This window comes from Geotrypetes seraphini, chromosome 4, assembly GCF_902459505.1.
Source record: "Geotrypetes seraphini chromosome 4, aGeoSer1.1, whole genome shotgun sequence".
Lineage (NCBI taxonomy): Eukaryota > Metazoa > Chordata > Amphibia > Gymnophiona > Dermophiidae > Geotrypetes > Geotrypetes seraphini.
In genome coordinates this window covers 255,080,389-255,103,486 of record NC_047087.1, presented here as the reverse complement: position 1 = coordinate 255,103,486, position 23,098 = coordinate 255,080,389, and the positions used below count along the sequence as shown (strand labels likewise).

Below are 23,098 nucleotides of genomic sequence, written 5' to 3'. Positions count from 1 at the left end.
TTAGAAGAAACTGATGCACCTGCCGGCTGCATCAAATGAGCTGGGTCCGAAGAATAGGCTTTCCAGAGGAGCTAAAAAGGTCCATTGAGAATTCACACCCCATGTCCACTGTAGGGCCCTGTTGAGGTGCCCGTACCATGCCAAAAGAGTCCCCAGACTCAGAATGTAGGTGTTTAGTGTCAAACTCCAGAATGGCCTTTGGGCGAGATTTTTCTCCAAAATCACAGACCCAGGCCAGATCCCCTGCCCTAGAGGACCCGAAAGAGGTAAAGCCTGAAGCTCCTGCCTCCCTCCCCCAGTGTGCTGAAGCAAACGGTACACGGTTGCTGATTCAGTGCAGTCAATTCACATATTCGACAGATTAGGGACTGAGCAGTCCATCCCAAATGATTTTTAATCAAATTAAGGGGTTTGAGGCAAAAATAAAACTTTGAATAAAAGATAGCTAAAAATCCAAGATGGCTGCTGCTAGCGAATTTGCACCAAAAACAGCAACAATAAAGAAAATAAAAAAATAAAAAATAGTGATTTGGGGTTTGGGGAGGTGGGAGACCTGAACCCTAACCTCCTAAACTCTGAAAAATGAATTTTACAGAGTCCCACAGACCACCTCTGAAGCTCCCATAGGAAATAATGGAGCTGGACTTACAGTCTTTGAAGTGCCTGCCTGCCAGCTCTGTTACACTACAGCTGAAAGGAGGAAAAGGATTTTCTGCCTCAGAAACTGTTCCAAATGACCAAACTTGAAGATCTTTGGACTGCCAGTCAGAGAGACTCAGAATATAACATTCACCCCATGGATACCTCTCCATGTGACCGAGAGTGGGAAATTCAGCCTACGCCCTGAAACCTGGAGGGATATTTTACTCAGGGCACATACAGCCTGCACCATCAGAGGGCAAGCAAACTCTCAGGGGAATGGATCCCAAGTCTGAGAAGGGTGGCACAAACAGGCTCCACAGATCCATCAAAGTTTCTCTGTGAAGCAACAGTCCAGCTTTGTGGGACTGTGTCCTTTCCTCTGGCAGATGATACCGCATGGGATCTCATAGCACTAAAGCCACCAAAAAAAAATGAACTTTAAGCAAAAAAATAAGAAAAAGATGCAGAACATATCCAAAAGACTTCTGCACAGATTGCTTGCAGAAATTGAAACTATAGGGGACTCTATCTCACTCTCTAAGGTAGGAGGAGCACATGCTCAGAAAAGTTTTTGGATTTCTGCATCTTCCGGACTGCGGGAAGGAAATGAACACCTAGAGTAAAGAATCCAGAAGGGACATAATAGAAGAATGACTTGAGTTGCTTATAGCAGATTGTATTGGATGGAGAATAATGAATAGGTATATGTACTTACCCATACCACATAAGTGCAATTTTATAAAAAGGCACCTATAAAAATTTGCAAAAACACACCCATTGCTGTTTCTGCTGGGCTATGTCATCATAATGAATCAGCATATAAAACCAAGGATTGGATTGGATAATCCTTCATTTGAAACTAGCTTTTTCTGTTTTATATCTCCTCCCAAGTCACTAAGCTGAGTCATTATGACAACAGTCTGCTGCCAGGGCCTAGCGACAATGTTTTGGAGCCCAGCAATCATTGGTCCGAAGTCCAGCCACTGTGTGACACTGTTATGCAATGACTAGGCTCCTTCCCCACAAGGGCTGTGAACACTGTCTCCATAGAACTCCTAATCCTGGCCAGCCAGGAATCAAAAGACCTGAGCAGAATTTAAACCCAGATCCTCAGCATGTACTGCACAGAATTCCCCACTTACAGAGAATGCACAGAATTCTCTGAAGGCACCAGTTTAAGGTCTCTCCTTGATCTCTCTCATTCCTCCCCTGCAGAGATCATGAGGAAAGAGGAGGAGGAAGAGAACTGCTGCACATTGAGCCATTTTCTCCTCTCTGCTAGTGTAGACTTAACTATTTATATGAATTATGTGGACCTCTCCACAACTCCACTGTTAGGCTACCAGATGTCTGGGAAAACCTGAAAATGTCCACATGGATTTTTGAAACCTGGCAGTTTGTCCAGGTTTTGGAAGGTCCTGAGTTTAGGGCCATGTCGGAAGGGCCTCCAAGCATGCACAGATGCGATGTGATGATGTCACATGCATGAGCACATGCTTGTGATATCATTTCATCCGTGCATGCTTGGAGACCCTCCAGATGTGTCCTGGACTTGGGAAAGAAGAGATGTTGTGTGGAGGTGGGGGCCTCAGCAAAATAGGGCAGGGCAGGGCTGGAAGCAGAATGGGGCAGGGCTGTCAGTGGAAAGGGGCAGGACCATGTGTCCTCTGTTATTAATTCCACAAATCTGGTAACCCTACCCATGGTTCACATAAAGTCAGGCCTAGGCCAGCAGAAAAAGAGGAAGAGGAAGTAGCATAATGTGCAGCAGTTCATGTCTTCCTCCTCTTGCTGTACAGTGTCTGCAGGGGAGGAGGACAGAGACTGAGGACATACCTGATGCTAGCTGAGTGCATACTATGGGGACTAAGGGGTCAGGCAGAGTGTATGCCAGGGGACTGAGGGGTGGGGCAGAAAAAGCTGAAAGTGTATCATGGGGATGGGGGAGGAGCAGGCTGAGTGTGACAGGGGATTGGGAGAGGGCAGAGAAAGCTGTGTGTGTCATGGGGATGGGAGAGGTGTCAGAAAATCTGAAATTAGGTTATAGGGTTAAGGATGGGGCAGAACAATTAAGAATGTACCACTGGTGTGGAGGAAAATAAAGCTTGAGGGTATGAAATAGGGAGAGTGGAGGAGAGATATGATAGCTGGATAGGAAAGGAGAAAGAAAGAGAGGTGAGGAGATGCTGCATGGGAGCAGAAGATTGGAAGGTAGGGTTTTGTACTTGGAGAGAGGAAGAATCAGAGAGGTGGGGGCACTACAAGTGAGAGATGACTTTGGAGACAAACAGAATTAGGGGTCATGGTGAGAGTTAGAGGGACAGAGACCAATTAGAATGAGAGATGGAACTGAAGAGGCTAAAGCATGAGGAGAGAAAAGACAGGTGGGAATTTCAGGACTTATGATTGGAGAATTCTGTGCAAAAGCACTATAAATATGTAATGCAGAATTCTAAAATATTGTGTACAGAATTTCCCCAGGAATATACATGGCAATGCAAAATACTGCCACAGAGCTAGCAGAAAGCAAACCAGCACTTGCTAATACTGTAGTATACTGTAAAGTGTTACTCCGTAGAAAAATTACAAAATAGTAACTATAGAATGGAATAACAGGAAAAGACTCTTTCATCAACCAATGAGTCATGCTTACACGTCATTATAACAATATTAGAAAAATATTGATGGTGTACGGCAGTGGTTCTTAAACCTGTCTTGGGGGAAGCCTCAGCTAGCTGGGTTTTCAAGATATCCCTAATGAATATGCATGAGGCAGATTTGCATATAATAGAGGTGAAAGGCATGCAAATCTTCCTCATGCATATTCATTAGGGATATCTTGAAAACCTGACTGGCTGGGGTCCCCCAGGCCAGGTTTAAGAACCACTGGTGTAGGGTATTCAGTGTGGATTAAACTCATGCTACTCAAAACTGCAAAATCTACCACTATAAATGGAACTCAGTAAAAGAGCTAAGCATGATATAATCTCTATTATAATTCAGTGTGTTATCCTAAGCAGTGAAATTATATTAGCAGAGATTAGCTGCCGGCAATACAAGACAATTATCTTTACAAGAAGGCTGTGCATTTGCTGTATTACATGCCAAAGGTTTTGAAACAACATTGGTATCTCTTAACAACGTGAGCAGTTTAACCTAAGATCACCCTAAAGATTGCAACATATTTTGATTGCCCAACATTCAGCCGCTGTGGTTGCCAACTTAGGTTAAATGCCAGTGCTGGAGATTAACTTAATTCCTAAAGGCAGCTGTTCTGAATATAGTATACAGATTGTGCATTAACATGCATCAATAGTTAGGCCATTACTTAAACTGAAGCAACTGGAAGAGGATTAGTTGTCTGTGTTAGCAGCCATGATAGAATCTTTGCAGGGAATGATTGATGAATAGCATATGACACTTTTAGATTCTTTGGACAGGATAGTTGCAAGTTAGCAGATGCTATGGAATTTTCTCCTTGAAAGATTAAAGATTTGGATATTTATGATTTGTATAAAATTTGGTTGTGTGAATATGTTGCTGGATGTGAACAGGCTAAATGTGCTATCAATCATCACGGGAGTTGTTTAGTATTGCTTGTTTCTTAACTAAGAATGAGCGTGACGTATATTTTTGGGGTGAATTGACTGCTGGGAAATTTGACACATTTTTTCTGATAAGGTGAAAAATATGTTGAATCAGATGGAACTCAACCTGAGACAAGAGGTACAGGCTGGTTGGGAGGGCATAGTTATATGGGATGCTTTTCAGGAGGTTGGTAGCTCCTGTTTGTTATTACAGAATGTGAGACCAACTCGGGCACTGATTGACTTTTGTAGGGCAAGAAGTTAAAGGTATTACTCTGTGGTGGGGTGTGTGCTTGGCCTAGTTCTGGCTTTTAACTCTATGTCAACCACAGTCTCTCTTCGCTATACAGTGTTTAGGGTAATAACAACAACTCAGCAAGAGAGAGAGTCACTGTGACTGTAATTGGAGTTGGGACTCCGGCTGGGTACACTGCTGCACTTGGGGCCTGCACTGCCACTGAGGCTGCAGAAGAGTGCATATAGGAAGGAAGAAAAGAGAAAAACCACAACAAAATAATGCAATGAAGGAAAATAAGCCAAAACTGTATTTTTTTAAAAAATAGAAGCAAGCAAAAACTCAAACAAACAAAAATGTAATGTTAATGCAGAGGAGATAAAACAATGGAAATGGGAGTGATATGAATACAATGTTGGCATACCATGGCTGATTTCTGATGTACCACTTTGCCAGGCTTTATGAACTACGCAAAGTATCTGGGTTGACAAAGTGGGGGAAAGAGGCAGAGAAAAACACACAGCTGAAGACTGAGTGAGTTAACACCACTTATATTGTGCCTTCAGCAGTTGTTGCCATCCTGTGGCACTTAGGTTTGAAAGCCAGTGAAAACAGCCAGTTAAGTGCAATATTCAGCCCTTAACCGGTGATGGCAAACTACATAAAGATTAGACTGACTTTTATGCAGGAATATTTATATGGGTACCTTGACTAGTTAAGTGCTGAATTATCACCTGACTCCACCTGTGGAACTCTCCTTAAATAGCCAGCTTCAAACTGGATGCTATCCAGACATTTTCAGCAACACTGTGACCGGTTAGCCCCAAACAAGTGATTTAACTGGCTAGGAGCCATTTCTGGCTGGTTAAATCTCTTGGAATATTGAACTCTACTTTTAGACATGAAAATTTGTTTTATACAAGGGTTGATTTATAAGTTATGTTAACTATTTTTTTTCTCTCAAAAATGCGCCAGCACTGGAAATCTAATATATATTTTGAAAGTGTAAGCCATGTACTTCTTAATGTTGTTACCATCATTTTAGTAACAAACAAGCATCACAAGGGGCTGGCCTGACAGATGTAGACCTCAGTCTGTTTCTCCTCCACGCAAGCAGAGGGAGCTCTCAGCACTGAAAGAGAGGAAAAATACATGAAAGTACAGAAGAAAAATACAGAAATAAGCAGAGCAGATCAGAAACACTCCTGGGCTTGCGTGCAAAAGGAAAAAAACTGTAGGGGATAGCAGAGCCCTCTGTGACTTAGGAGGAATTTAAAAACCAGAGTGCATTCCTTCTGCAAGGCTTGCAAGCACTGGGATATGACCCACTTGTCCAGAATGACACAACTATTGCACTAGATTCAATGTAGCTGTTTCACTAAACACAAGCACACAATCAGCTTGAGAGTGAGTATGTTTAACTGTTAACATCGTTCAAAGCATTATCATGGAGGATTATGGCATAGTGCAACAGATCTGGATGTTTTTCCTGTACTGCATGATGGGAGGTGGTACTGCAGAAATGACTTGTAATACTGTGCATTCACGGTGTGTCCCTCATAAACTGGTTGATGCACAAGACAACCTGGGAGACTACTTTCAAGGATGTTAACAGTTAAAAAGTTTGTTCTTTGTATTTTGCTGTTAATGCTGTACACTGTATGCCATAATAAAGCAATGATTTATAATGTCATTTTTTTAAAAATCCTCCCCTACCAGAGACTGTTGCACTCATCTCTCATAGAAACATAGAAATTTGATGGCAGAAAAGGGCTATAGCCCATCAAGTCTGCCCACCCCATTAAGTCTGAGTACTAATGACCTAGTTCCTTAACTCTACCCTCGTAGGGATCCCACGTGTATGTCCCATTTATTCTTAAAGCACAGTTACTTAACGTAACAGGTGTTATCCAGGGACAGCAGGCAGATATTCTTAACGCATGGGTGACGTCACCGACGGAGCCCCGGTACGGACACTTTTAACTAGAAAGTTCTAGTTGGCCGCACCGCGCATGCGCGAGTGCCTTCCCGCCCGACGGAGGAGAGCGTGGTCCCCAGTTAAGATAAGCCAGCTAAGAAGCCAACCCGGGGAGGTGGGTGGGTCGTAAGAATATCTGTCTGCTGTCCCTGGATAACACCTGTTACGGTAAGTAACTGTGCTTTATCCCAGGACAAGCAGGCAGCATATTCTTAACGCATGGGTGACCTCCAAGCTAACAGAGAGGGAGGAGGGATGGTTGGCCATTAGGAAAATAAATTTTGTAACACAGATTGGCCGAAGTGTCCATCCCGTCTGGAGAAGGCATCCAGACAATGGTGAGTAGTGAACGTGTGAACTGAGGACCAAGTGGCAGCCTTGCAGATTTCCTCGATGGGCGTGGAACGGAGGAGAGCCACAGAAGCAGCCATAGCTCTGACCCTGTGGGCCGTGACAGCACCTTCCAGTGAGAGACCGGCCCGAGCATAACAGAACGCAATGTAGGCAGCAAGCCAGTTAGAAAGCGTCCGTTTAGAGACAGGGCGCCCCAGACGGTTAGGGTCAAAGGACAAAAAGAGCTGAGGTGAAGAGCGGTGAGCCCTGGTATGGTCAAGGTAGTATGCAAGGGCCCGCTTACAGTCTAGCGTGTGTAATGCCTGTTCCCCAGGATGAGCATGGGGTTTAGGGAAAAAGACAGGTAATACAATGGACTGGTTGAGGTGGAAATCCGAGACCACCTTGGGAAGGAATTTAGGGTGGGTACGCAGAACCACCTTGTCATGGTGAAAAACAGTAAAAGGTGGGTCGGCAACCAGTGCGTGCAGTTCACTAACCCTCCTGGCAGAGGTGATGGCTATGAGGAAAAGCACCTTCCACGTCAGAAATTTGAGTGAAGTAGTGGCAAGAGGCTCAAAAGGAGGTTTCATGAGGGCAGATAAAACCACATTCAGGTCCCAGACGACTGGAGGAGGCTTCAGAGGTGGTTTGACATTGAAGAGGCCTCTCATGAACCAGGAAACCAGTGGATGAGCCATGAGAGGTTTTCCGAGGATAGGCTCATGAAACGCAGTGATGGCACTGAGGTGGACTCTGATTGAGGTAGACTTGAGGCCAGCGTCGGACAGAGAGAGCAAATAGTCCAGTACAGTTTCCACCGCCAACGAGGTGGGATCGTGGTGATGCAGGAGACACCAAGAGGAGAACCTGGTCCACTTCTGATGGTAACATTGGAGGGTGGCCGGTTTCCTGGAGGCATCCAAAATGCGACGGACAGGCTGAGACAGATTCTCTGGAGAGGTCAGCCCGAGAGAAACCAAGCTGTCAGGTGGAGCGAGGACAGATTGGGATGTAGTAGAGACTGATGCTGCTGCGTAAGTAGAGTAGGAAATACAGGAAGAGGAATGGGCTCCCTGGAGCTGAGCTGGAGCAGGAGGGAGAACCAGTGTTGGCGAGGCCACCGAGGAGCGATGAGAATCATGGTGGCTCTGTCCCTGCAGAGTTTGAATAGCGTCCGCAACATCAGAGGCAGTGGAGGAAAGGCATAGAGGAACCGATCCGTCCAGTCGAGCAGGAATGCATCCGGGGTCAGACGATGAGGAGAGTAGAGTCTGGAGCAGAACTGGGGCAGCTGATGGTTGTGAGGAGCTGCAAAGAGGTCCACCTGAGGAGTGCCCCAGAGAGCAAAGATGGAGTGGAATGTGGGAGGATCCAAGGTCCACTTGTGAGGTTGAAGGATGCGGCTGAGATTGTCGGCCAGGGAGTTCTGTTCGCCCTGGATATAGACGGCCTTGAGGAAGAGACTGTGGGCCATGGCCCAGGTCCAGATGCGGATGGCCTCCTGACAGAGGAGGGGAGATCCGGTGCCGCCTTGCTTGTTTATGTAGTACATGGCGACTTGGTTGTCTGTGCACAGGAGAAGAACCTGAGGGTAGAGAAGGTGCTGGAAGGCCTTGAGAGCATAGAACATGGCTCTGAGTTCCAGGAAATTGATGTGATGTAGACGCTCCTGAGGGTTCCAGAGACCCTGGGTGCGCAGATCTCCCAGGTGAGCTCCCCACGCATAGGGGGAGGCATCCGTGGTGATGATCATGGAGTGAGGGGGCAGATGAAAGAGTAGACCCATGGAAAGATTTGAGGAGTTCAACCACCATTGAAGAGATTGCTGAAGAGACGATGTCACAGAGATGGGATGAGAAAGAGGATCCGTGGTCTGTGACCATTGGTTGGCCAGAGTCCATTGGGGTGTCCTGAGGTGGAGTCGTGCCAGAGGAAGCACATGGACCGTCGAGGCCATGTGGCCCAGGAGGACCATCATTTGCCGAGCAGGAATAGAGCGACAAAGGAGCACCTGACGGCAGAGATGGAGCAGGGTCCATTGGCGGTCTGAGGGGAGAAACGCCCTCATCAGAGTGGTGTCGAGAACCGCACCAATGAACTGAAGTCGCTGTGTGGGAAGCAGGTGTGACTTGGGGTAGTTGATCTCGAACCCCAGGAGATGGAGGAAAGAGATGGTGTGTTGAGTGGCTTGTAGCACAAGCGGAGACGTAGGTGCTTTCACCAACCAATCGTCCAAGTAGGGGAACACCTGGAGGTTGTGAGACCTGAGGAAGGCCGCCACCACAATAAGGCACTTGGTGAACACCCTGGGCGATGATGTGAGGCCAAAGGGTAGCACTTTGTACTGATAGTGGCGGTGCTGAACCTGAAATCGGAGGTAGCGACGTGAAGTCAGTTGGATTGGAATGTGAGTGTAGGCCTCTTTGAGGTCTAGGGAACATAGCCAGTCGTGATGAGAGAGAAGAGGGTAAAGCGTGGCAAGGGAGAGCATCCTGAACTTTTCCTTGACCAGATACTTGTTGAGGTTCCGGAGATCGAGGATGGGACGGAGGTCTCCTGTCTTCTTGGGAACCAGGAAGTAGCGGGAGTAGAATCCCTGACCCCTTTGGTCTGGGGGTACCTCTTCGATGGCATTGAGAAGAAGGAGGGATTGGACCTCCCTCAGGAGGAGGGGGGATTGAGAGGAGTGAGAAACAGACTCTATGGGAGGATTGTCTGGTGGAAGAGTCTGGAAGTTGAGAGAGTAGCCGTGGCGAATGATGTTGAGGACCCACAGGTCTGATGTGATGACCTCCCAACGGTTGAGGAAGAGTTGAAGGCGTCCTCCTATCGGCTGAGGAAGAGGCAATGATGGTGGGAGACTGGCTATGCCCTGGAGAAAAGAGTCAAAAGGGCTGAGATGGTTTTGACTGCGGGAGAGGCTTGGCAGGTTGGTGAGATTGTGAATGTGCCTGAGTTTGGTGCTGCTGACGAGGCCGGCGAGGCTGTTGTTGTTGAGGAGGGTTGAGAGGTCTGGCCGAGAACCTGCGTTGGTAGGAAGACTGCTGTTTGTAGGGGCGAGCAGGTGGAGTCTTCTTTTTAGGTTTGATCAGGGTATCCCACCTGGTCTCGTGTGCTGAGAGTTTCTGGGTAGTTGAGTCCAGGGACTCCCCGAAGAGTTCATCACCAAGACAAGGTGCGTTAGCCAGGCGGTCTTGGTGATTAATGTCGAGGTCAGAAACTCTCAGCCAGGCCAAGCGCCTCATGGCAACAGCCATGGCAGATGCTCGAGAGGTCAGCTCAAAAGATTCATAAATGGATCGCACCATAAATTTCCGGAGTTGGAGCAAACTGGAAATTTGTTGTTGGAAAACCGGGACCTTACGCTCAGGGATGTACTTTTGTAAGGAGGAGAGTTGTTGCACCAAATGCTTCATATAGAAGGAGAAGTGGAAGGTGTAATTATTAGCCCTGTTGGCAAGCATGGCATTCTGATAAAGGCATTTGCCAAATTTATCCATCGTTCTGCCCTCTCTGCCAGGAGGGGTGGAGGCATAAACACTGGAGCCCTGTGGGTTTTCTTTAAGGTGGACTCCACTAGAAGGGATTCATGGGGTAGTTGAGGTTTGTCGAACCCCGGGATAGGAATGACCCTGTACAAACTATCCAGTTTTCGAGGGGCACCCGGTACCGTGAGAGGGTTTTCCCAATTTTTGTAAAAAGTTTCCCGTAAGATGTCGTGGACGGGTAACTTTAAAAATTCTTTGGGGGGTTGTTCGAAGTCCAGGGCGTCAAGGAAAGCCTGGGACTTCTCAGAGTCGGATTCCAAAGGGATAGACAGAGCCGCCGACATTTCCCTTAGAAATTTTGTGAATGAGGACTGTTCAGGTTTGGAACTGGTATCGACCATCGATGGGTCCTCGTCCGTTGATGAAGCCTCATCATCGGTACTGGGTGGGGATTCTTCCCATAAGTCCGGGTCCCTGACGTCGGTGTGCGCAGGACGGGACGGTGGTGCGGACGGCTCAGTGTGGCGAGTCTTAGAGAGAGATTTGCCAGAGCGCATCGAGACGGTACCGGGGGAGGAAGACCGGTGCCGGTCCTGGTCTCGGGGGGACTGATGTCGGTCTCGATGTCGGGGAGGGTCGGCATCAGAGTGTGTTTGCACTGGAGGATTAAGTGGTTCAGCCACGAGTATCGGCATGGAGGTGTTCAACGGTACCGATGGTGTCGACACCGGTGGTATGGTGCGAGGCTCGGGCCGGTCCGGTACCGGAAGGAGTGGGGCCAAAATTGCGGACAACAAGTGCTGGAGTTGTTGTTGTAGTTGCTCCTGCAATTGGCTTTGGAGTATGGCCGCAATGCGGTTGTCCAGAGGGGGCACCGGTACCGCTTTTTTCTTTTTCGGTACCATAGGTGCCGCTCCATGCCCCGGCGATGAGGATGCCAATGACGAGGCACTCACCGAAATCGGGGCGGAGCGTTTGCGGGGTCGGCGTGATGCTGGGAGGACAGGAGGGCGCTCAAGGGAAGTGGAAGGCTTCTTAGCCGGCTTACCTGGTGCCAGCGACCCCGAGGAAGGATCAGGCGTCGTCGAAGTAGTCAGTGCCGACTTTTGCGGTGCCGTTGATGGTGCGGCCGATTCCATGGCAGATCCGGTACCGAAGAGGATATTCTGTTGGATCTGTCTATTTTTTAATGTACGTTTTTTAAGAGTAGCACAGCGGGTGCAGGTGTCAGCCCGATGCTCTGGACCCAGGCACTGTAGGCACCAATTGTGGGGGTCAGTGAGAAATATCGGGCGTGCACACCGCTGGCACTTGTTAAAGCCAGGCTGAGGGGGCATGAAGGGAAACACGGCCTCCGCAAAATCAAAACCGGAGGCCTGTATGGTGGCAACAGGCCCCGCCGGGGCTGGCCTGAAAAATAAAGAAAAAACAAAGTTTGTGGGGGTTTTTTTGCAAGTTAGAACGGAAAAGAAACCCGAAGGAAAAAGAAGAAAAAGGAAGACAATTTCGCGAGTGGGAAGGCAAAATCAGATATTTCAACAGCCGTTGAAAACACATGCGTCTTCTTCGCTCCGCGGAAACGAAGAAACTGGGGACCACGCTCTCCTCCGTCGGGCGGGAAGGCACTCGCGCATGTGCAGTGCGGCCAACTAGAACTTTCTAGTTAAAAGTGTCCGTACCGGGGCTCCGTCGGTGACGTCACCCATGCGTTAAGAATATGCTGCCTGCTTGTCCTGGGATAAAGTCAAGTACGCTGGTGGCCTTGATCACCTGCATTGGAAGCTTGTTCCAGTGATCTACCACCCTTTCTGTGAAGAAATACTTCCTGGTGTCACCATTAAATTTCCCTCCTCTGAGTTTGAGCGGATGCCTCCTTGTGACCGAGGGTCCTTTGGGAAAGAAGATGTCGTCTTCCACCTCGACACGTCCTGTGATGTATTTAAATGTCTCAATCATGTCCCCCCTTTCCCTGCGTTCCTCTAGAGTGTAGAGCTGCAATTTGGTGACAACATTAAGAAGTTCACATCACACACTTTCAAATGTATATATTAGATTTCCAGTGCTGGCACATTTTTGAGAGAAAAAAAATAGTTGCCATGACTTATGGGAGTAATTTATAAGTCAAAATATAAATAAATTGGAGAAATAAATAATAATAAACAATTCACCGATTAAATAATATATCAAATAAAGTAAATTGGATCTAGTAATATTTGACTAAATAAAATACAATAAAGTTTATATTGAGTGCTCAGTGTGATATCTCATTCAAAACCAGCAGGTTTATAGAATTAAGATGTATTGTAGCTGCATCATGCACTCACCTGCCTACCAACCCTTCAAAAACTCATTAAATCTGAACTGATCAAGTTGACTTATATAGCATTGAAAAAAGTACTTAGCTTGATCCAGATGAAAATAATCAGCAGATTGAGTCCATTATCTTAGGATATGTCTTCTCAAGATGAAAATAAAGGTATGTATTATCTTCAATTGTAAGCAGGAGCTGACATTCGTACAATGAGCTATTACATTTTCATATGGCTGGTCTTCAAACTATAAGAAAGTGAGTCCCCAAAACAAGACAAAATAAACCAAAAAATCTGCTCGAACTCATTCAACAAAAATCACCATGTGATCAAAGTTCCTCATCGTGAAAGGATAAAATGTCCAACATTTCCGGGGAGTGACAAGATGGCGGCGGTGAGTGAGTCGCAGTGAAGCGGTGTAAGAAGATCGGGACGTTTGCCGGACGTTTTGAAGGAGTTTTTTCCTCTTACCTCTCTTTTGAGTGCAATGCCGCCGAAAAGGAAAGGGGTGTTGAGGGCTGTTCCCTCGCCAGCCCTCTCTTCGACACCCATGCAGCAAACTATCCAGCAAACGGTGGAACGCTTCTTTACGACTCAATCGACGGCAACCCGAGTTATCGAAGGAGGTGACCTGGTTTTGGGAGAAGGCGGTGGAGAGCTTTTCTCCCTTTCGGGGAGTGAAATATCTCTGTCCCCTCCGGATCCTTTCGTCCCCGGGTGTCCTGCTACAGCCGGGACTCAGCAGCGGGAGAAACATGACCCCGGAAGGGAAATCATGGGACTGCCCGGTGAGGGCGCTGGACCAGAACGAGCAAGTGCAGGGAAGCTGAAAGAACCAACAATCAGCATATCTACACCTACACCATCGGAGGCTTCCTTGGGAGATATCTGGGTGCTTCTACAACGTATGGAGGCTTCTATGGCTAAAAATACTGAGGAGGTAACAAATATTAACTTTAAAATTGATACTTTAACTAAATCTATTGACTCAGTTAAACTGGATTTCTCAAACCAAAACAAACAGATACAGGAGGATATACAACAGCTTCAAATGTTTAAAACAGCAATAATTAAAGATAATTCCTCTATACATAGGAAATTAGAGCAATTTGAAAATTATAATAGGAGATTGAATCTTCGTATATTGAATTTCCCAATTTCATCTGTTACTCCGCCTATTGATTTCTTCAAAAGATATTTGATTGAAAATTTGGGAATTTCTCCTGAAAATATTCCTCCTTTAAATAAGATTTATTATTTGCCAAACAAAAAATTTCCTCAGGAAAAAAATGCTGAACAAGAGAAAAATAATGGACAAGAGGAACAGATTGACTTTGCCAATGTTACTGCTCTTTTGGAACAAACCTTGAACCCAGATACTGCAAGATCTACACTTCTAATATCCTTTGTTTTTGAGCAAGATTTAAATATGATCTTAAGATTATACTTCAAAAATTCTCAAAAATTATTTGGGGCACAACGTATTTGGATTTATCCGGATGTCTCTAAAGTGACTCAGGAGCGAAGGTAAGAATTTCTTTCCCTCCGACAAGAAACTCTTAAATTGGGTGCTACATTTCTTCTAGCCTACCCCTGTAAATGTTTGGTAAGGTATTTGGGAGTCAAATATGTTTTCTTCTTTTCAGAACATTTAAAGGAGTTTCTAAAAGTTAAAAAGATTACTAAGAGTTAAAGGATCATCACCAAGGTATGATGTAGGAAAGGATAAAATAAATTGGAGGGTAGCCGTGCCTCATTAAGCCTTTTCCTTTAAATTAAATTCTTAAATTTATGTCTCCAACTTGTATATGATTATCACACCCCTTTTTTAGTGGTCTAAGGAAGGGATAAAAATGTATTTCTTTAATTTTCTTTAATTTTCAATTTGAATTGTTTTGTTCAAATTTGATATATTAAGTTGGTGGAATCTGTTTTCTTTCTCTGTATTTCATGGAACAAGATTATGCTTGTGAATTGTTGTTTTGAAAAAATGTAAATAAAAAAAAAAAAATGTCCAACATTTCCTCAACACCGATCGTGTTTCACCAAAAATTGCGTCATCAGGAGGAAAGAAAGATAACTAAAAATAAACAAATAAAAATATGTAATAATGCAGTTCTCAAAAAGATTAACCTGTTCAAAAATATCTTATAAATTCAAAATGATAAAATACCTTCGGGTCTCCTAATGGAAGGAACACGTCGCCAAAGAATCTCAAAGTGAAGAGCTGAATCAACGTTTTACGTGTGGACGTATATACAAACGTAGCATGGTCACATGACATCTACCGTTATGAACACATACCATTATTGTTTATAATAGGAAACAGCTAAATCTCAATCATCTGGTGGTCCATTCTATTTCCTTGTTAAGACCATAAGGAATTACTGTTTTCCAAGTGTAAATTAAACGCTGTTCATGATATAAAAGAGTATGAGAGATATCACCCTATCTGTTGAATTTAAATTGCCTGATTACACAGAATTTAAGATCATTTAAAGAATGGCCAACGGAATGCCAATGGTCAGTTAAAGGAGCTTCTGATTTATTGGTACGAATACTGCTCAGATGTTCCGCTATTCTTAATTTTATAGCCCTTTTAGTTTGACCAATGTATATTTTGTTACATGGACAAAATATCCCATAGATTACTTGGGAAGTATTACAATCTGAATAACCTCGTAGATGATATTGTTTATTCATGTTAGGTATCTCAATCTGATCTGTGGTCAAGGAATAACAACAATATTTGCATCTACCACAACAAGTGTGCCCCCTTGGATTCATAACATCTTGATCAATAAGATTATTATTAGTGTAATTATTGAAATATTCGCCTAAATTTTTATTCCTTTTATGTGCAAACATGGGAACCTCAGAGAAAACTGAATGATAACTTAATATGTTCCAATGTTTATATATAATCTTTTGAATATGAGAAGTTTTGTTAGAGAAAGGTGAAACACAGGTCATTCTTGAATTAATTTGATCTGATTTGTTGTTAGGCAACAATAGCCAATCACGATTGGCATTTTTGGCTCTCTTGTGAGCGATTTTAATGCAATGTTCTGGGTATCCTCTGTCATGGAAGCGTTGTCCCATAATTTTTGCTTGAGATTGAAATTCAGCAGAAGAACATAAACGTTTTAACCTAAGGAATTGACTATTAGGGATACTATTTTTAAGTTTTTTAGGATGGAAACTTCTGTAGTGGAGTATTGAATTTCTATCAGTGCTCTTTCTGTAAATAGTTGAATGGAAATGACCCGATGTTAAAGAGATCTGAATATCTAGAAAACTAATATTCGCTCTATCCATATTAGCACTGAACTGGATGTTATGATCACTTTCATTAAGTTGATTTACAAATTGGTTCAATTCCTCTACAGAGCCTTTCCAAATAAAAATAATATCGTCAATGAATTTTTTCCAAAATAAAATCTTGGAAAAGAATATCGAACTGTATACATATTTGTCTTCAAATTGGGCCATGAATAGACATGCCACGGCAGGAGCTACTGTCGCTCCCATGGCAACACCCTTCCGTTGTAAATAATAAAGATCTTCATAAAGAAAATAATTGTTGTTAATCACTAATCGAGCCATAAACATCAAAAGATTTAATTTGTTGCCTATTTGTGATGACTTCATTAGATAACTTTCAATAACTTTTATAGCAGCTTGTTGGGGTATACTGGAATATAAAGAAGTTATATCTAATGTAACCAACATCAGATCATCTTCATTGTTGGATGAAATATTTAAATCTTGGATCTGAACTAGAAGATCCATGGAATCTCTGATGTAGGAGCGAATGGTTATTACAAAAGGTTGTAAATAAAAATCAATGTATTGAGATAAAGGTTCTAACACAGATCCACAACAAGAAACTATTGGCCTGCCTGGTGGGTTATTACGAGATTTTTGTATTTTAGGAAGAAATTTAATCATCGGAACTGAAGGATATCTACAATACAAATATTTAAATTCTTTAGAAGATATAATACCTTCAGTATTAGCTTGACAAAGTTCAGTATATATAATCTGTTGAAGCTCACAAGTAGGATCGTTTTCTAATAATTGATATACTGTGGTATCGGAAAGTTGACGTATGGCTTCAGCATGGTAAGCCGCCGTATCCATGACCACGATACCTCCCCCTTTGTCCGCTCGTATAATCTTAATGGAATTATCTTGTGTCAAACTATTCAGGGCTATTCTTTGTATCCGTGTTAAATTCTGATATTGTTTGTAATTGACAGATTCCATTGTTTTCACATCTCTCAATACTAATTTTTCAAAGGCTCCTATCATATTATCTATGGGGCCAGGAGGAACCCAAGACGATGGAACATGATGAGAATCAGTGAAGGATGGTTCCTCTTGAGATTGAGTTATAGCATGGCCAAAAAATAATCTTAATTTCAATGATCTAAAGAATCTGTGTAACCAGGCATGAGTGTCATATTTGTCATAATAGGAAAACGGAACAAAGGATAAACCTACCGTATTTTCTCGCATATAACGCGCATGTTATACGTGGTTTTTACATACCGCGCATACCCTTGCGCGTTATACGCGTGAGCACGTTGTACAAAATTTTTTTACATAGTTCCCCCCGACGTCCGATTCACCCCCCCGCAGGACCGCTCACACCCCCACCCCGAAGGACCGCTCGCACGCGCTCGCACGCACCCGCACCCCCACCCCGAAGGACCGCTCGCACGCACTCCCACCCACACCCGCACCCCCACCCTGAAGGACCGCTCGCACCCCCACAGCCTCCCGACCCCCCCATCATGTAGAAGCTCCTACCGGTGTCCTGCTGCTTCCTCTTGGCGGTCCCGACACCCGACACGATCGGGGCAAGAGGGAGCTCAAGCCCTCTTGCCCCAGCCAACCGCGGCACCCCCGACACGATCGGGGCAAGAGGGAGCTCAAGTCCTCTTGCCCCCCCGACTCCCCGACACGATCGGGGCAAAAGGGAGCCCAAGCCCTCTTGCCCCGCCGACTCCCCAACTCCCCGACAATATCAGGCCAGGAGGGAGCCCAAGTCCGTCTGTCCGGCCAACTACACAAAGGTACGGGGAAGGGGGGTGGGGGTGTCGTGGGGGTCGGCCAGGGGGGTCGTGGATTGGCTGGGGGGGCGGTCGGAGGTTCTTGGGGGAGCGGTCGTTGGGGGAAGGGGGTTTGCGTCGAGGGCAGGAGGGCCTGGGATCCCTCCTGCCCGTAATGTAGTGCGGGGTGGGGGTAGGGGATCGCCGTGGCCAGGAGGGTTTGGGCTCCCTCCTGGCCCGAACAACTAGCGGGGGGGGGGAGGGATCGCCAGGGCCAGGAGGACTTGGGCTCCCTCCTAGCCCGATATTGTCGGGGAGTTGGGCAGTCGGCGGGGCAAGAGGGCTTGGGCTCCCTTTTGCCCCGATCGTGTTGGGGGTGCCGCGATTGGCTGGGGCAAGAGGGCTTGAGCTCCCTCTTGCCCCGATCGTGTCGGTGAGTCGGGACCGCCAAGAGGAAGCAGCAGGACACCGGTAGGAGCTTCTACATGATGGGGGGGGGGGGTCGGGAGGCTGTGGGGGTGCGAGCGGTCCTTCAGGGTGGGGGTGCGGGTGGGAGTGCGTGCGAGCGGTCCTTCGGGGTGGGGGGTGCGGGTGCCTGCGAGCGGTCCTTCGGGGTGGGGGTACGAGCGGTCCTGCGGGGGGGTGTCATGGGGGTTGGCCAGGGGGGTCGCGGGTTGGCTGGGGGGCGGTCGGAGGTTCTTGGGGGGGGCGGTTGTTGGGGGGAGGGGGGTTTGCGTCGAGGGCAGGAGGGCCTGGGATCCCTCCTGCCCGTAATGTAGTGCGGGGTGGGGGTAGGGGGTCGCCGTGGCCAGGAGGGTTTGGGCTCCCTCCTGGCCCGAACAACTAGCGGGGGGGGGTCACCAGGGCCAGGAGGACTTGGGCTCCCTCCTAGCCCGATATTGTCGGGGAGTTGTGGAGTCGGTGGGGCAAGAGGGCTTGGGCTCCCTTTTGCCCCGATCGTGTTGGGGGTGCCGCGGTTGGCTGGGGCAAGAGGGCTTGAGCTCCCTCTTGCCCCGATCGTGTCGGGGGTGCCGCGGTTGGCTGGGGCAAGAGGGCTTGAGCTCCCTCTTGCCCCGATCGTGTCGGCGAGTCGGGACCGCAAGAGGAAGCAGCAGGACACTGGTAGGAGCTTCTACATGATGGGGGGGGGAGGCTGTGGGGGTGCGAGCGGTCCTTCAGGGTGGGGGTGCGTGCGAGCGGTCCTTCGGGGTGGGGGTGCGAGCGGTCCTGCAGGGGGGGTGAATCGGACGTCGGGGGGGATCAGGCTTTCAGGGTGGGGACAGGACTTCAAGGGGGAGAGGAGAGTCGGGGCGGACGAAAGGAGAGTTGGGTTGGCCAGAGGAGAGTCGGGGAGGGCGAAAGGAGAGTCGGGCAGCATGCGCGGTATACGGGTGTGCGCGGTATATAAAAATTTCTGTACATAAATTTGTGTTTTTCGCGCGCTATACCCGTGTGCGCGTTTTACACGGTGCGCGTTATCTACGTGAAAATACGGTAATTGTAACAGTGATTTTTCTGCAGATGTAAGTATTCTAGAAGAAATATTAAATACTAATGCTAACGATTCTTGGTCGGCTTGCGTGGTTTGGGTTTGCTCTGAATGCCGGAATCTATCTGTCTTTCTGTTGTCGTTGTTAGACATAAAAAAGAATCAGGAATGAGTGGTGTGGAATTATTAACAGATTCTGATCTTGAAACATTTGATGTCATGCCTTATTACATATTTTTATTTGTTTATTTTTAGTTATCTTTCTTTCCTCCTGATGACGCAATTTTTGGTGAAACACGATCGGTGTTGAGGAAATGTTGGACATTTTATCCTTTCACGATGAGGAACTTTGATCACATGGTGATTTTTGTTGAATGAGTTCGAGCAGTTTTTTTTATTTATTTTGTCTTGTTTTGGGGACTCACTTTCTTATAGTTTGAAGACCAGCCATATGAAAATGTAATAGCTCATTGTACGAATGTCAGCTCCTGCTTACAATTGAAGATAATACATACCTTTATTTTCATCTTGAGAAGACGTATCCTAAGATAATGGACTCAATCTGCTGATTATTTTCATCTGGATCAAGCTAAGTACTTTTTTCAATGCTATATAAGTCAACTTGATCAGTTCAGATTTAATGAGTTTTTGAAGGGTTGGTAGGCAGGTGAGTGCAATGATGCAGCTACAATACATCTTAATTCTATAAACCTGCTGGTTTTGAATGAGATATCACACTGAGCACTCAATATAAACTTTATTGTATTTTATTTAGTCAAATATTACTAGATCCAATTTACTTTATTTGATATAAGTAATTTATAAGTACCATATTTTACATGGGAAATTTTATAAATGCCTGTTTCACCTGGTATACCTACATAAAAGCAGACATAGTACCCACTTTTATTGTATGCAGATGTGTAAGCATTCCAAAGGCTGCAAAATAGGAGCAGGATCAGCACTTATGGATGTATTTTATAAAATACAAATATAAACACTGATTCTACTGGCATATATATCCACTCAAAACCATTATGCAAACCTTGGTGTAGCATTTTGCAGCTGCATATGTTGCTTTTATAAAATAACTAACATATATCCTTTGCCTAAGCACCATTATAAAATCAACCTCAAAAAACATTTACCTAAAAAGTATCCTCCGCTCCTGTGAATTTGAGGTGTGTCTGGTGACCTGAATTTATGTGATGGTCAGGACCCACTGCTCTACTTTGACTGCAGCTGTGGTTTGCCACATTCTAAGAGCAGACAGTTTGCCTAATGGTTCAGACAGCTCAGCTATCATATTTCTGTGTAGGTAGGCTGCGTTATACAAAAAGAAAGAGACTCATATTCTCCCATTTACTACTTTGAAACACTGCAAAATTTGGCATCAAAATGGCATTCTATTGAAGAGAATATTAAGATTATGTAAATGGGTATTTCATCTGGGCATGTCTCCTTTCACTAATATTGCATTTTTATAGCCCTTTCAAATTGTTACTGGACAATGAAATTATATTTTTTGAAGGGGGGGGGGGGAGGGTTAATGAAACTCTTCCAAGCACACTCATTATCCTACCAGCCTGTCCTCATCATTCTCACCAGAACCCATCCTTGATAAGCCACATCATTTCCCAATCAGCCCATTCCACTGGCCTACTCCCAACAGTTTCACCCTCAGCCTGTCTTAGCGCCATTTCACTCTTCCTTATGTTTCTAAAAAGTGTACTGCCTGCTTCCTGGTCACTATATCAGTTTGTGACACTTCAGCTCCTACTGGTCCCCTGTGCTGCACCTTATTTCTGTCAGTCAGACTCTCCAAATTTAAGCCCACACAGCTCCCAAAAGCCATGTCCTCACAAAAGTAGCATAGGTGCATGGGAATTATGCACACTCAAACTCGCCAAAGCCACATAAACAAGCAGTAGCACAAGGAGGCAGTGGGGGAAGCAGCATCAGTCGGTTAGAGAAATCCTCTTGAGCGAGGGGCAGCAGTTTGAAGGAGCATCAAGACAAGGATATAGAGGCAGGGCCTAATATTTAGCTGGTGATGAACAGTGTTTTGCTGACCACTGCTGGCATTATACACGGGCTATATCCAGAATCCAGCACTGAATTTCTGGGCATTATGAAGCTGGCAAAAACATGGCTGGTTAAATGTGATATATTCATCACTTAACAATCTATGAAGAATCGCGAAAGATAGGACTGCATTTTATGTGATCCTATTTATACAGTTAACCAGTTAAGTGCCTCTATTGGACATTTAAATCATTTTGGATATTAGGCCTGTACTTTTTTATGCCATAAGTGCAGATGGAATGTATCTTTTTTTCTTGGTTGAAACTATGAACCAATAGCTACGTTTTTTGTTTATTGAACCCCTTAAGAAGTTCTTAAATATAAGCATGCTGTATGCAGCTCAATAAGTTTTTGAAAACAAACCTTGCATGTGAGGTGGCACAACCCACATCATTAAGAATAACACTTAAGGTATTTAGACACTGTACAACTGTTTGCCTTTGGTTTACATTTTCCGGATATTCCATCAGCTTTCTATTTAAGTTAAAATTAAAGTTGGGGGAAACCCTCCCAAACTATAATAGCCGTGCTTCCTAGCCAAAGCAAAATTAAATGTTGCCTCAAGCTAGAAGAGAGCAACTGCCACTGCCAGTGAGAGGAGAAAATAGGCTGGGAACAGTCAGTGGCTGGTGATGAAAAGGACCAGAACGAAAGAGACATGAGCCAATGCTCTCTCTTTCAAGTTCTCATTCATTTTAGGCTGTGTGCTTCTTCCTAAAGAAGTACTGCGATATTCTTGGACAGGCCATTTGGAGATACGATAGTGAAGCAGAAAACAGTTTTGGACACATGGATCCCTTGATCTAGCATACCTCTTCTTGGGCTTTCATCTTATTCAAGGAAAATTCTCATTTTGCAATGAGGAGGCAGCACTGCTGTTTTACAGTAGAAAATAAAAGAAAATTGCTTAAGGGTTGTATGTCTAAACTGCACTAAGTCTTGCATCACAAATTACACTTACTCGTAAGACCAAAGAAAGATGTCCCTCCAATTATAAACACTGATATATGTACACTGCTAGTGTCACATACATAAAACAGAACAGCCCAAGACTAGCAGCACCAAACAATTTCCTCACAGTTCATGGGCAGATGTCTTGTTGATCACTGGGAGCTCGCACTCATCTTTGAAGTAACAACTCTGAAAGATGGAGCTGTACTGCTCTTTCAGCTCTTGATATGAAGAGACATTTTTCTCAGAGTGAGGGAAAGGCAGTAGCTTTTCATTCAGCAGCAGCTGGATCTGATACTTCTCCTCAGAAGTGCTGGCTGTCTCACAGTGATACAGTACAAAGAGCAGGTTGGCTGCATAGGGCACAATTCTTCCGCTGCGGAACTTCCGGTGTGTTTGTCTGGCAAAATTGTTTGCATCGAGTGGCTCCTCATCCTTGAACAAACCCATAAGGGCAAGCAATGGCTGGAGCGTTTCTGCATGTCCAAACTGGAGGATTACCGGTGATGAGATCAGTTGGGAGCTGAAAGACATCAAAGTTTCAGAGCAGAAAAAAATTCAATACATAAGAATATTTACAGATATGCTAATGTAAAGACAATAACAATTAACCAAAATATTAATTATCCCAAAGTTGCTGGCTAATTTGGTATGTGAGAGAGAGTCCTGTATACATTAGACACTCTGGGCTAGGTTCTGTAAAGGACATCTAACTTTAGGCATGTTTTAGACATCCAGCTGAGATGCACTATAAAGAATCGCATTTAGCGAGTCTAGACACATCTAAATAGTTAAATGTCCTTTACAGAATCACCTTTTATGCATCACATAGACACCTATATAACGTCTATAACGTTATCACGTCTCATTATTATGATGTCATTAGAATGGCGATTGTATGTTGTTTTTCATTAAAATTGTATGCAATGAAATGCTGGCAC

General features: G+C 45.2%; 1 protein-coding gene across 3 annotated transcripts in view; it reads right to left on the bottom strand.

The window, feature by feature from the left end:
• Positions 1–19,859: 19,859 nt before the first annotated feature.
• Positions 19,860–23,098, bottom strand: part of MINPP1 (multiple inositol-polyphosphate phosphatase 1) — a 91,447-nt gene continuing 88,208 nt past the window's right edge. For all 3 annotated transcript variants that reach the window (XM_033943821.1, XM_033943822.1, XM_033943823.1), the window contains exon 5: positions 19,860–22,680. In XM_033943821.1, the coding sequence (XP_033799712.1) occupies positions 22,281–22,680 (400 nt within the window). In that variant the 3' untranslated portion in view covers positions 19,860–22,280. The remainder of the gene's footprint in view (positions 22,681–23,098) is intronic.